Genomic DNA, 14,520 nt, shown 5'->3' with positions numbered 1-14,520 from the left:
ACACAACCCGACTGTCTCCCAAATGGGTGGTGCAGCCTAGTGGTTACAGAAATGAGATGTAACTTAAGGGTTGTTTCACTAGAAGGAAACAACATGATTGTACCACTAAGCTAGACAGTGAACTAGGTAGGTCCATTTAGCCTATGCCATGCTATTCAGTCCATCCAGAATATATATTCTTTATAACTTTATTTTAGGGACGCCTTAACTTGCGATTTGGTACTGGGTTTGGAATTGGTACTGGGATCACCACTTTCCAGTCCAACACATTCAACACATGTCCAACAAGTCCTGAAGCAAGACCACTCTGAAATAGTTTAATTCTGAGTGGCCATCACATAACCAGAAGTGCTGGTTTAATGAAGAACTGTCTTGTGTCTCATTACACCCCAATGCACTCACAATAATTAAAAGACTATTCCCAGAAACAGACAAGCCAAGGTACAAGGGCACATTTGGTTAGCGCATCACATTAGTTGTGTAAATGCACTTGATAAAGGATGAGATGACTGCAACTTTTATTGATGGAGAGAGATTATTCTGGTACATTCAGCCCCATTGGACTCACTTTAAATAAAAGCTTTATTCTAGTTTAAGCTGTCAGCAAGACTAATTAAAACATAGCACGCGACATGACATGAATTATGGCTATGCATTGCAATGCACTCAGGGACTGAGATTTGCTGGAGGTTTAAACTGTGACGCCCCCTGTTGTTCATATAGGAAAACACACACTACTAATATCCACATTTCAACGTATTCTGTCCAAGAACAATTATGTTAAATGTATTAATTTGTGGACTTTTTAAGCCAATATCCTCATGTGTCAGCAGAAATGAAGTCTAGGCAACCTTATCAGGTTTTGGTAGGTCTGTGTCAGTAGCTTTATTATCTGTTCTTACCTGACAGGTGTTTGCCAAGGCTTCCACATCAATGTTCAAAGTTGAATATGTCCTTTCTCGTCTGTATTAAATTCCTTAGAACATTAACAAAATCAAATTTACATTAAAAAAATACGATTCACGAAGGCAAAACTCAATATGCACACTTCTGAATATCCATGATTTTTTTATGAGTTCTTTGAATTAATAAATTGGGCTTCTCTTCATGGCACATATTGCAAATGTGACGCGCAATGTTATGCTTCTTCTTTAGACAAATCTTTAAGCAAGACGTGTTCTGATTGGCTAGACCGAAAACTCACACCTGATTGGTTAAAAAGAAGACAATTGGCTGCCCACTGCAAGAGACAGGGGTAGCGAAAATTCTAAGCGATTCGCACACTACCAATTTACAAACATTAAAAATAAGAATATTATGAGTGTGTGTGATTGTAAATATGATTTTTCAAATTTATTAAGCACTAAAGGCGACTGAAGTCTCTTTAACGATGTGTTTTTCAGAGAACAACCGTTTGCTGGGTGTTTTTCAACACCTATCTCTGTAAATTTGAAAATCCCACAAGTTTCTGCGACACCAACAATCATTTCACACTCCTGTAGATCACAGTTCTTCTTTTTTTATACAGTTCAGTGGGAGAAAATACAGGAAGTGACGTAGGAGAGAGTAGGGGGTGGGGACGGGAAAGGCCTCGAGCCGGAACTCGATCTCGGGTCGCCCGAAGCGCAACCGCGCCACGTGTCAAAGCACTGACCAAAGGCCATCGGATCAGAAAAGATCACATTTGTGTGACATTAAATGTCTTTGTTCATAAAGAGACAGACAAGTGTACTTTAATAAAGTTGCCACATATTAAAGTCAGTATTTTTAGGCAATAATTCTAATTTAAAGATGGATGGAGAGATCAGGAAAGCAATAAAACGTTTTATAATATGATTAAGCTAAAGTACAGAATATATTACCAATTTATGACCCCCACAATATCCCAATTAATAAACACGGGCAACTCTGAGTTTATTATATTTATTTAAGGCTTAAAATAATTCTTTTTTTATCTATATAGGCTATGTAGCACATCACACACTCATAAGTACAGGAAAAAGTCCAATCACATGCCAGTCATATTCAATCTCCAGATTCAAAATAAAAGTTAAAATCATAACAGGATGCTAAAGACATGCCACAAAACATGTAAATTGTGTTAAAACGAGAATAATGAGAATCGCACAATAATTGTTCAGTGAAATTATGAAAAGGATATGTACACATAGTTCAAGCCTATTTTGGAAGAAATCTATTTTTATGAACAAAGGAGGCTTCTGTAGCTCAATTGTGCACTGACAGTTTCTTTGGATGAAAGAATCTGCAAATTATATTTATTAAATATAATTATTAAATTCTAAAAATTATTTCAGAAATAAAACTGAAACCCCACAGTAATCTGTCACTAAAACACCCATATAAACAATCAAGACTTTAAAAAAGCTTGCACTGACAGCAAAAACATGCTCATACATTTTTGTTATATTTGATCACATTTCTTATGCATCGTATATGACATTCAAAAAAAGGCAATAACAAACACTAATCTATTCACGCTTGATAAGTATTCATCACACAATCTGGAAAAAATTTGCATATGACCGTCACAGCAGAAACATGCAGATGTTTCAAACACTGAGTGGAGAACCCACATGCAAATAAACTAAAAAAAAAAACTGCACGACTGCTCTTAGATGCAAAAACTCACAAGCTTGGTCGGCTCCACCAAACCCCCCAGAATGACCACAATTTATGCGGACATTTACATACAACCAGATGGAAAACATTCAGTCAATTCTTAACATGAAACGGCTTTGATAACTTCTAACTAAACTAAAACAAGAAACAATGTAGGGTGTGATTTCATCTTTAGCAACGAATTGGATTGTCATCGGTGGGTGTTTCAAGTTTAAACAATTTTTATTGTTTACTTTGGAAAAAAACATCCACTACAAACTAATGTATTAAAGTGTCAATTTTTTATTTTATGCAGACTTTAAAGGCACAGTTCTTGAAAATCAGCGGCCACTAGTGTTGTATTATAGTTTTGCAACGAATCTCTGAGTCATTTGCCCACCCCTCCCTTTCGAATTACGACGGTAGCCGCAACAGTAAAAAAAGATGTCGTCTACTGAGACAGCGGATAGCAGTGATACAAGCAACGATGTTTCTTTGCAAAGGTAAGGCAATATATTAACGTAATTAATCATTTAACATGTATTCTATTGCGAAAGTTACTGTTACAATTCTATAATTAGATATATTTCTTGCGTGCTATCTAGTACACGCTGAGAGTAGTGAAGTAACTAAAGTTAGCTAATCGTAAATAGCAACGCTGTTCAAAGCGTTTGATCTGACAGCGACATAGGCAGTTAGGTGTAAGTTAGTAGACGTTTGTCTCCCCCTTTGTAAAGTCAGGAACAACCGGAGTACGTACCGCAGGGACGGAAAAACATTATTATTCGGAGGTTATATGGCCATTTGTATAAAATGCTAACGTTACCGTTAACGTCTAAGACAGAACAATCAGTTGCTTCAGCTAGACGACGACTACTCCTCCTCCTCTCCGTACTATGACTCAGTGATGACGCAAGCTGCGTCTAAAAAAACACACGAAGACCAACATATACGAAACGTGCTCTGTTGAGCTGTTTGTCCGTTAGAGCTTACTGTACAAAACATGGCTGTGCAACATAACAAATTCCATGTAGATAGGCCCGCTCCCTATGTAGATACAACTGGTTTATTCTAAGGTAATAAAAACATAACTTTTCATTACGTAAGGTTTTTATACACATCTAAAGACACAGTTTTGTATGTTATATTGCATTTCTGTTAATAGATCATACAAAACATCCCGCACTGTACCTTTAAAATACAAACATGGCTGCAAAATATGTAGATGGAAAACCTTTAAACCCATAAACACATGAAGAGAGCCTCTTCAGACCTCTTCATAATACCAGTAAATAAATAAATAAAATATATAAATAGATTGATATCCGACTGACCAACTGGTCAGTTACTCCGGCTTATAGCGTCTTCGTAATCCGCCCGTCAGATCGTCTGGGACTTTCTGAACGATTGTGACATCATCTACAGTAATTTCGCCCGAGTCCTCGAGGGAGGGCATACTGGAGACACTCTCATGGCCCGCATCTGCCACCTCCTCCTCCATTTCATGTTCACCCTGCTCTTCCTCTTCTTCTTCTTCTTCAATGCTCTTCTGCACCTCTGGGTCAGGTGGGAGTGATCTCGGATCATGTGACTCTGTTTCAGCATGCGTTTCTGATTCTTCTGCTGTTTCTGCATCAGCCAGAGGGTCTATGAGATCATCCAGATTACGTTGACATGCCAGTTCTGAAATACATAACCATATGATTCAACACATCTGCAGCCAGGTCATAAACCCGTAACCTACAGACCTACTCACGCCAGAGGCAAACATTATGTGAACACACTTGTATGCTAAATTTGTGTGAAATAAACGCGGTGTGCTCTTCGTGACATTGGGCGATTCACTGCCACTTTGTTTATCCTCCTCATTTGCTTACGGCACTTTCTTTTGAAGAATCTGGAACCTGAATTACAGATCATACTCTCTGCATACAAATCACGGCCTTTTATTACTCTCAACACTGTTGCCCTGTCTAAGGTGGCTTTCGAATTGCGTTGATAACGTGAGGGTGTACTGAAACAGATGTGTTTACCTTCTATTCTGATGTTTGGAAACTCCATTCCTCTCTTCTTCATTAGCTGCCGAATGCACTGCAGCTGCGACATGATCTCGCTTTTCTGCTCCATGGCAACAGACTTCACACTGCAGAAAAACAAGAAACAAAGCATAGCAAGGTGGAAAACAAACCTGCCTTGCTGAAACTCTGTAGAAGTGGAAATTCACCTAGTGAATCATTCTATTTGTCTATACGTTTAAGGCTCACCAGTTTGTAAGCGGGTCCAGCTGGGTCAATATGGAGTTCAGCATCTTCTCTGTTTGAGCCAACCTCTGCTCCAGTTCATTCAGCTGATTCTCTATGGGAGAACAATGACGACAATGTTAGTGAATCAGTAATAGGGCTAATTTATTGAGGAGTGATTTGACTCTGTGACAGTTACTGTGACTTAAAAAAAGACAAGATTCTGATATACAGTCACACGCGCACACCTACCTGTCTCCTCAGACTTCTTCACACCTTGAGCTGTTTTAGCCTTTTGAGCTTCAGAGTCATTTGCAGACTTGATCTGTAATCACAAAAACACACATAGAGATTTGCACAAATGGTCATACCTTGCATTAAAACATAGAAAGGAAATATTAAGGACAAAGTGCATTATGTCCATACAGATTATATTCAGAACAGCAAATATTATAAAAGCTGTCAAATTATTTAATGAAATTATTTATTTAAATGAATGAAAAATCGCCACAATGCAATGGTAAAACAAATACCTTTAGAAATTTGTAAGCTGCAAAGAGTCCCACACTGATTGCGTAGATGGGCATGAGGGTGAAGATGTAACCCTTGTTGCTGTTGGATTTGTCACTCTTCATCTCCTGCTCCATCAGTTTCTTCATCTGATGAACGTTCTCCACACTCTGGGATTTCGCAGACGGCCCGTTCGTGTGGAACTGCGGCGGGTTCTTCACGGCACCAGGACCAAGACCCGGACCGGGCCCTGCAGAGCAGAAATCAAATATACTGACTCTCTTTATTCATGCTACATCTAACACAAGACGCAACGTTAAGATAGCAACGAAACCTAGTCAACACAACATCAAATTTTAAGTAAACAGTAAACTAGTAAACAGAAGTGGACACTTTAAACTAGCAAATAAACCTGGTAAACAAATTAGGGTTTGTGTCCGCACCTCTCCGGCTCATCCGCGGGTCGAATGACGGACTCTCTCTCCCACCGCCGCCGGAAAACATGCGCGGAAACAGCACGAACACCAGCAGCACGGCGGTAAAAGCCATGACGACCTGCTGCGAGGATGATATCTGTACCATTACGTCTTCATTACAAACACCACCTGAGCTCTGAAGCACTGTTGATAAAGTGTCTTCTTCTGTTAACATCGAGAGAAAGAGATCGCCACGTGCTACCATCTACAGGACGGGCGCGTAATGACGCGCTCCATTAGGCTCTCAACTTCGTAAATTTGGAGGAGGTCCTGGCTGCAGGATGCAGTACGGGGCGGTGCTACATATGGGGGCGGAGCTCCACGCTTCCTACGCGTTTCATTGGTTAGTGGAGTAATATTAAGGGCGGGTCTATGTGTCGTCTCGCCCTAACCTCGCCTTATTGGTTAAACACAAGTAATGACGTCGATTCCTCTGTATGTGTCACTTCTGCTATATCTAGCATCACGGTGAGTGTGAGTACACGGTCTGTATTTGGGCAGTTTTTTTCATAAGGTTTAATCCCCACGTTTAATGAACTTGATTGCCATTGATAAACAATTGAATAGTTCAGTTGCAAAACCCTCTAAATGCCACATCATTAACTTGTGATGTTGAAGTGAACGTTTTTTATACATAGCAGTTTGCTTCAAAAACTGCTAAATACCACATTCTGCCCTGTCGGAAATATATGTTATTAATGGATAAAATGCTTGTTTGACAATGCCAGACAGCTGTTTTACTTGCCAGTAATTGTATGTGTACACACATATTTACACACACGTAAATGTAATGCAAGTTGTTTATCGTTGTAATTTTATGTTGGTTATATATGCTTATATGGTCGTATTTTTTTTAATCCTGCTATATTCGTATACATAACATCGTACATTTTAATCATTTGTTGTAATTGAAATAAAGTGAATGATGTAATTCAGTAATTGTGTTGCTTGTTTTTTTATAGACAAGGAACATTGAAGCTATGTTAGATAAATAATAAGCATGATTGTATAAAGGCAACACACTAATTGGCTATTAAAATTATGGATTTTTGGACTGTTTTCTTAGAAATTTTCTTTCTTCACTTAGAAATAAAAATTAAAATATTTATATGAAACAGTAATAATGTTCAGTAGACTTTTGTCGTTTTTCTTTTATCTTTATATTTCTCTAAAATTTTCTCTTAGAACATTCTGGAGGGCCCCGGATCACAGTTTTAAAATCCCTGGATTAAATAACAATAATAGAAAAAAGTAGGATAATAAATAATAAATTAATTTTAATTATGATAGGACGGTAAATAAATACATAGACAATGACATACTTTGTTAAATGAAAAATGAGAAACAAACTGTAAACAAAGACTTTGTAAAACACCACAAACTGCTACGGTAACCATATTCTAACCATAATATGAATCAGAATCAGAATCAGAATCAGAAGAGCTTTATTGCCAAGTGTGCTTGCACACACAAGGAATTTTCTTTGGTGTTGGAAGCTTCTAGTACAGACATTCAACACAATGACAATACAATATAATACGATTTACAGTCTAAAAGATTCTAAATTGTGCATATATAAAATAAAGACTATTTTACAGAAAATGGGGGATAATAACATATAAGAGACATTGTACAGGGTAGTATATAGTAGAATAAACATATTAACAGATTGTATGTACACTTGTGCAAATGGATAATTTAGTAAGTAGAGGTAGTGTTATATACATGTATACATAAGATGTAGATATAATAAGGCACTATAGTGCACACTATAGGAGTAGTGGAAGTGGAATATTGCTCTTAAGGAGCAGTTATCTGTTTAGGAGGGAGATTGCCTGGGGGAAGAAGCTGCTTCTGTGTCTGGAAGTCCTGGTGTTTGGTGCTCTAAAGCGCCGGCCAGAGGGCAGCAGATCAAAGAGTTTGTGTGCTGGGTGTGTGGAGTCAATGATGATTTTTCTTGCCCTGTTTTTCACTCTGGAATCGTACAGGTCCTGAAGTGTGGGCAGAGGAGCACCAATAATTTTCTCAGCACTACGAACTGTCCGTTGTAGTCTTCGTAGGTCTGATTTGGTGGCCGAGCCATACCAAACAGTAATTGAAGTGCACAGAACAGATTCGATGACCACTGAGTAGAACTGGGTCAGTAGCTCCTGTGGTAGGTTGAACTTCCTCAATTGACGGAGGAAGTATAACCTCTGCTGGGCCTTCTTTACAATGGAGTCTATGTGGGACTCCCACTTCAGGTCCTGAGAGATGGTGGAGCCCAGGAACCTGAATGACTCCACAGTATCCACAGTGCTGTCCAGGATGGTGAGGGGAGGAAGTGATGGAGGGTTCCTTCTGAAATCCACTATCATCTCCACTGTCTTGAATGCATTCAGCTCTAGGTTGTTTTGACTACACCAGGCAGCCAGCTGAGCAACCTCCTTTCTGTAGGCAGATTCATCACCGTCTTGAATAAGGCCAATGACTGTGGTGTCATCTGCAAACTTCAGGAGTTTGACAGAAGGGTCTGTAGAGGTGCATTCGTTTGTGTAGAGTGAATATAGCAGTGGAGAAAGAACACATCCTTGAGGAGCTCCGGTGCTGATGGTACATGTGCTGGATTTAAATTTTCCCAACCTCACTAGCTGCTGCCTGTTCGACAGGAAGTTAATAATCCACTGACAGGTAGAGGTTGGCACAGAGAGCTGGGTAAGCTTGGGCAGGAGGAGGTCTGGGATTATGGTGTTGAAGGCCGAGCTGAAGTCTACAAACAGGATCCTGACGTAAGTCCCTGGTCTGTCTAGGTGTTGTAGGATGTAATGCAGTCCCATGTTTACTGCATCGTCCACAGACCTGTTTGCTCAGTAAGCAAACTGGAGGGGATCAAGAAGTGGTCTGGTGATGTCCTTCAGGTGGGCCAGTACAAGTCTCTCAAGACATTGTCTGAGCCTGGTGCTTTTCTGATCTTTTGTTTGCGGAAAAGCTGGCAAACATCCTCTTCGCAGATCTTAAGTGCAGGTTGAGTGTCAAGAGGAGGTGTTAATGGTATAGCAGAGATAGGGTCAGGGCGGGTGTGAAGGGTGAGACTCTGCATTTCAAAACGACAATAGAAGTCGTTCAGGTCGTCAGCCAGTCGTTGATTACCCATAGACTGAGGGGATGATGGCTTGTAGTTGGTAATGTCTTTCAGGCCTTTCCACACCGATGCAGGGTCGTTGGCTGAAAACTGGTTCTTCAGCTTTTCAGAGTAGCTTCTCTTAGCTGCTCTTATCTCCTTTGTCAGTGTGTTTTTGGCCTGATTATACAAGACTTTGTCCCCACTTCTGTAAGCATCTTCTTTGGCCTGACGAAGCTGTCTCCGTTTCATTGTAAACCATGGTTTGTCATTGTTGTATGTTAAGCGAGTCCTGGTGGGAATACACATGTCCTCACAGAAGCTGATGTAGGATGTCACTGTGTCAGTTAACTCATCCAGATCAGTGGCTGCAGCTTCAAAGACACTCCAATCCGTGCAGTCGAAACAGGCTTGTAAGGCCTGCTCTGTTTCGCTGCTCCATCTCTTTGCTGTTCTTGCTTAATCTTCTTAATATGTGTAGTAAAACCATCGTTATAAAAACAATTATCAATACACCCTAAACAGTCACTACACTTATTAAAAGTTATGTTAGTTTTCTCAAAGGACAAGCCAAAATCAACCTACAATAGTAGAAAGACTCTTGCTTACAAACTTACAAATGAATGAAACGCTTCGCCTGAAGTAACTTTCATTGTATTACGTTTTTAATCATACTATTTATATTAATAAATAAATACAGAGTTTATATTACAATCGGTTTGAACAGCACCGCAAAACCTCGAAATGATTAGGCTTGTTCGACTTGATGCGGCGCCAAACGATCCGACAGGAGGATGACATCAAAGTACCGCGAGAGCGATTCGAAAAACCATAAAAAGTTTGCTTTCGAATCGCTCTCGCGGTACTTTGATCGCATCCGCCTGTCGGATCTTGCGGCGCAGCAAAAATAAATAGGTCAGTATACTGGCTGCAGCCGATGGGGCGATTTACAAACCTCAAATTTACAAGTACACCTGGCTGCAGGCTGCAGTACAGGGCGGTGCTACATATGGGGGAGGAGCTCCATGTGGAGCTCCGCACTCAACACATCCCATTGGTTAGCAGGGTTATTGTTAAATACGGCCTTCATGTGTCGCTCTGCCCAAAACTCTTCCCATTGGTCACAAAGAAATTACGTTGAAACCAGGAACTGAGGTTAAAAACATTGTTGTTCGACTTAAGGGCGTTTTCACACATAAGGGTTTGTTTCGGAACCTGGTGCGTTTTCTCTCTTGGTTCGATTCGTTTAGGCATATGTGAAGACGGCAATCGCGCTAGGATCCTCCCCAAAACAATCGCTCCGAGACCGCCTGAACAAGGTGGTCTCGACCCGATTGCAAACGAACTCTGGAGCGGTTCGGTAGACGTGTGAAAGCCATCCGACCCAACGGACCAACGAACCAGACTGTATCACAATGTATGATGGGTAATTATGTAAAGTTGCGTGACGCAAAAGGGGTTGTTTTGCTAATGGCTCCCTGTAACAATGTTCAAAGTAAGGAAGGAAGGAGGCGGAAACCGGCGAACGTTAAACCAAACTTTTAATAAAATAAACAAACAACAAAACGAAAGTAAAGTGCTGACAGCTCCCTCACAGTCGACTGCCGGTGTTCTGCCAATTTATGCTACCCATAAATTTGTGCTACCCTCCTGTTGTGATTGGGTTGGGGGAGGGGTTATTTAGGTGTAAGGGTTGGGTTGGGGGAGGGGTTAGTCCTGTTTTGTATGGAGGTAGCAAAATTTGATAGGGATGCATAAATTGGCAGAACACCGGCCACACAAACACAATAAAACATAACATAAAATCAAGGCCTGGTTCTCTCTCGTCCTTCTCCTCCTTTTATGCTTCCCGAGCTCTGCCGTGAGATACGCGTGACAACGCGCAGCTGACGCTCATTATCACTCGCGTTACTGGCCGGAAAATAAACAGATGCACTCTGACCAATCGAATGAGAGTTTACTCGCACGTGACTTTTATTAACAAAGTTTGGTCCGTTAGGAAATATTGCCTTGTGAATGCGAACCGAACTAAAATAAATTTAAATATTGTAGCGATTTAACCCCCCGGTTTCGGAACAAAGCAATCGGTATGTTGCTCAGATGTTGGAGCACACAAGTATAACGCGAACACGGTGGAAGCCACTCACATGGTACAAAAAAGGTAACGGAAGCTAAGCGTATGCAACAGTTTGTATGTCACATATGAAAATGTGAAGAGTTTACTAAAACAAATTATAAAGAAAGATTATTAAAACGTTTTATTGGCTGCCCTTTGGTGTTTCACAGCGTGGAAAAGCTTGACTCGAGTCGAATGCCTGGGGATGTCACATTCGACCCCTGCAGACACGTCGACGCGTCCGCCATCTTGCTACGGTCCACTTATCATTGCTGTCGTAAAAATCAACAAGTTTTCAAAGATGCCACAACATTGCACACCCTGTGGGAAGAACCTTTTCACAGGCGAGAATGTGTTGTTTTTATATGTAGCATATGTATTACAGGTTTTTAAGCTATGGAATGGAATACTATTTTCAACATACTACGATTTAGGACATACAAATTCTACTTTCGAATACTATTAGGACGGATAGTATGCGGATTGGAACGCAGGGCATCTCATTTCGGAAGGTTGCGTCCTCCAGAGGTCGCATTTGTTGGCCGCATACTAAGGCTGTCTCGTTTCATAAAAACGGGTAGGGCACTCCGAATGCACTCTTAAAAAATGTGACCACCTTTCACAGGAATTCGGAGGACACATCCTTCGTTGCCAGATTACCCACAATTCTTTGCACCGTGTTTTATTTGAATAAACAGCAACAGCTGCACATTCAATCAAACATGTGGTATTTAAATGTAGTTTACTATTTTGTTAAGTTTTTGTAAACCTCAGTAGACATATAGTAAATAGGATTAAAAGTGTTTAGTGATTTTTAAACATTTAAAACAGTAAGGCAAGAATTGGTAAAATTGTTCAAAGGTTTCTGGCATTGTTTAGGGTACAAAGTAACCAAGTTTTCACTTCTTAAAATCATGTAGAAGTAATTTATATTAATTTGACGGGTGTGAGAGCGCAATGTGTTGTCATAGCAACGTGACACTTCCTGTTTACTTTTCTGCCAATACAGTATTTCCTATGAAGGACGTCTCATTTAAATCTAAGTTGAGGATTCTCCGTAACCTTCCGACACGAGGATGCAGCCTTCCGAATTAGACACATGCGATGCCGGATTTTTGTATGCAAACCCAGGAAGCGAGTCAGATCCGGGGTTAAATGAAAAAAGGACATTAGCGTTATACAAATGGATAAGTTAGGGCCATATCATTTTTTAGTTTTTACCAAATTCTTTTTTTTTCTGTATTTTCAATACTTTACTATACAGTAGTAAATTCATTTGTCCATAAAAATACTGTATACTATAGTATTTACTACAGTAAACTGCAGTAACATTCTTGTGTACTATAGTATATTTGAACCTTACTAAAGTAAATATTAAAGTATACTATAGTGTTTACTACAGTTTATAAATTTACTACAAGTTAATTATTTTACCATCTGCTTCAAATTAGTGTTGTCAAAAGTACCGGTACTTCGGGTCCAAGTCGGTACCTAAAAATAAAAAAGTTGTCGGTACCTAATTTTCACAAGACCCGGTAGTACCGACGTACCGGGTCAACCGGGTACTGATGCTCTGTCTGACAGGTTGTCAGTCGGAACAGAGTTTTGTGGTGAAACGAGGAAGCATCCGGATTTAAGTTAACAAGTTCAAGCGGTAAGTTTCAAATTATGTTCGCGTTTGCATTATGAATGTTGTAGCATATGTTAAATTAAAGGTTACGTTAAAATAAACATCCCTGTTTGCGTGTTAATTTGTTAGCGCCAATGCTAATCCAGTCAAGTGTCCTTATTAACCATTTAATGCTTTTATAACTGTAATGGGGTAAAATTAATGGGAGGACAGGGTGGGGTTTACAGTACCTAGTATTTTATTTAGGCCTATCTGCAATCTATGTGCTAGAAAACTATCATACTAACTGCATGACTAGCAATGTGTATGTCTTGGATAGATAACTCTATTAGGTTTAAAAAACCACATTTAAACTAAAGAAAAATATATCTGTTGCATTTATTATTTTAATATACAGTTACCTTAATGTAAGTAATCCTGTGTAAATGCAGTATAAAAACTGAGGTTTGTTGTAATATTGCATATGCATGTTTGTTCAGTCAGTTGACTTACTGAAGTTTATTCTATTTGTCTTATAAAGCATCAGACTGAGGAGGATGTTCATCAGCATGAAAGACCCCAGTGAGCACACAACAGTTTCAGCAACAATTAACTTATACTTCATGTATACAAAATGGCATTGCTTTCTATACATTTATATTAACAATGGGCTTTATTAATAAAATTATGTTTCAATTAGCATGTACTTGTGTTTTGCTTTGGTACCGAAATTGGTACCGAGAACCGTGGAATTTTACTGGTATTGGTACCGACTACTGAAATTTTGGTACCGTGACAACACTAGTTCAAATTAAGCAGACTTTTATTTTGGCGGGTCGTCGCGAAGACACTTGAGCTTCAGTGTGTTTGAAAGTAGCTTCACTCAAACAGTGAAATGCTCGTAAAATAAACTTTGTGGATGAAGTTCATGTGTTCATGTCCTTGTATAGTAAGATACAGACAAATCCACGAGTGTCACGCTTGTAACATGTTAATCAAGCAGAACAAGCAGAGACATATTTAAATTGTAGAATTTCGTTTTAGTGATTCCTTCCATGTTTTCCCACATCGCGCAAATCATAGGGCTCTAGATCAATGGACTCGATGCGGCTGGAAAACAAGTTTTAATTGCAACAACTATATAAAAACAAAAATAAATAGTGGTGCGCCATTAGTTAACCTCACACACGACCAAGCGACAAGCGCACTTCACACAAACAAGCTGTCTGATGCACCTGCCAAACTGTATCGCATGCATGCTACACTATTAAATTTATACGTAGCACAGACCGATTTTTTCGTAGCATGTGCGACATATATGCAGAGCTGGGTAGATTACTTATGAATTGTAATCAGTTATTGATTACAGATTACATGACAAAATTTGTATTGAGTAACGTAATCTCTTAAATTACACATTTTTGGTAACGTAATCGGACTATTTTTGGATTACATTTAGATTACTTTTGATTTAAATCTTATTTGATGTCACATATATTGAAGCAGGATCATTTTTTACTATTTTTACAGATACAACGAGGAAAAATATTCCATTCTTTATCACCAACAAGAGCCTCAACATCTTTTTAAAGTACAGTACGGACATTCGTGGGGCAGTCGTGGCTTAATGGTTGTAGAACCATGTAGAACCAAGTCGGACTCGTGACCAGAAGGTTGCTGGTTCATTTCTCAGGGCCGGCGGGTAACGACTGAGGTGCCCTTACTTAACGTTATACACGAAGCAAACGATCAGTGAGTGACGTGACGTTAGTCCAAAACAAGTCAAGAGTAATCAATCAAACGCTTCAATCTACGCTGAACCAATAGTAGGCAAGACCAACCCATCTAAT

General features: G+C 39.6%; 1 protein-coding gene across 1 annotated transcript; it reads right to left on the bottom strand.

Annotated features, from left to right (window-relative positions):
* Window positions 1–1,913: 1,913 nt before the first annotated feature.
* Window positions 1,914–6,064, bottom strand: ccdc107 (coiled-coil domain containing 107). Its single transcript, XM_057324221.1, has 6 exons — window positions 5,813–6,064; window positions 5,393–5,619; window positions 5,112–5,184; window positions 4,884–4,974; window positions 4,653–4,762; window positions 1,914–4,302 (listed from the first exon to the last, which is right to left on the bottom strand). Exons 1-6 carry the CDS (start codon window positions 6,048–6,050, stop codon window positions 3,965–3,967), a joined length of 1,077 nt encoding a protein of 358 aa, XP_057180204.1. The 5' UTR covers window positions 6,051–6,064; the 3' UTR covers window positions 1,914–3,964.
* Between the last annotated feature and the right edge of the window lie 8,456 nt (window positions 6,065–14,520).

This window comes from Triplophysa rosa, linkage group LG24 (genome assembly GCF_024868665.1).
Source record: "Triplophysa rosa linkage group LG24, Trosa_1v2, whole genome shotgun sequence".
Taxonomy (NCBI): Eukaryota; Metazoa; Chordata; class Actinopteri; order Cypriniformes; family Nemacheilidae; genus Triplophysa; species Triplophysa rosa.
Note: the sequence above shows the minus strand (reverse complement) of the source record. Positions and strands in the feature narration are given on the sequence as shown.

Excerpts from the sequence above, each read along its gene's own strand:
- ccdc107 (XM_057324221.1), bottom strand. The coding sequence starts at position 6,050 with ATGGTAGCACGTGGCGATCTCTTTCTCTCGATGTTAACAGAAGAAGAC. Across the intron at positions 4,975-5,111 it reads GAAGAAGTCTGAGGAGACAG|AGAATCAGCTGAATGAACTG; the intron begins GTAGGTGTGCGC and ends GTTCTCCCATAG. Across the intron at positions 4,763-4,883 it reads CTGGACCCGCTTACAAACTG|TGTGAAGTCTGTTGCCATGG; the intron begins GTGAGCCTTAAA and ends GTTTTTCTGCAG.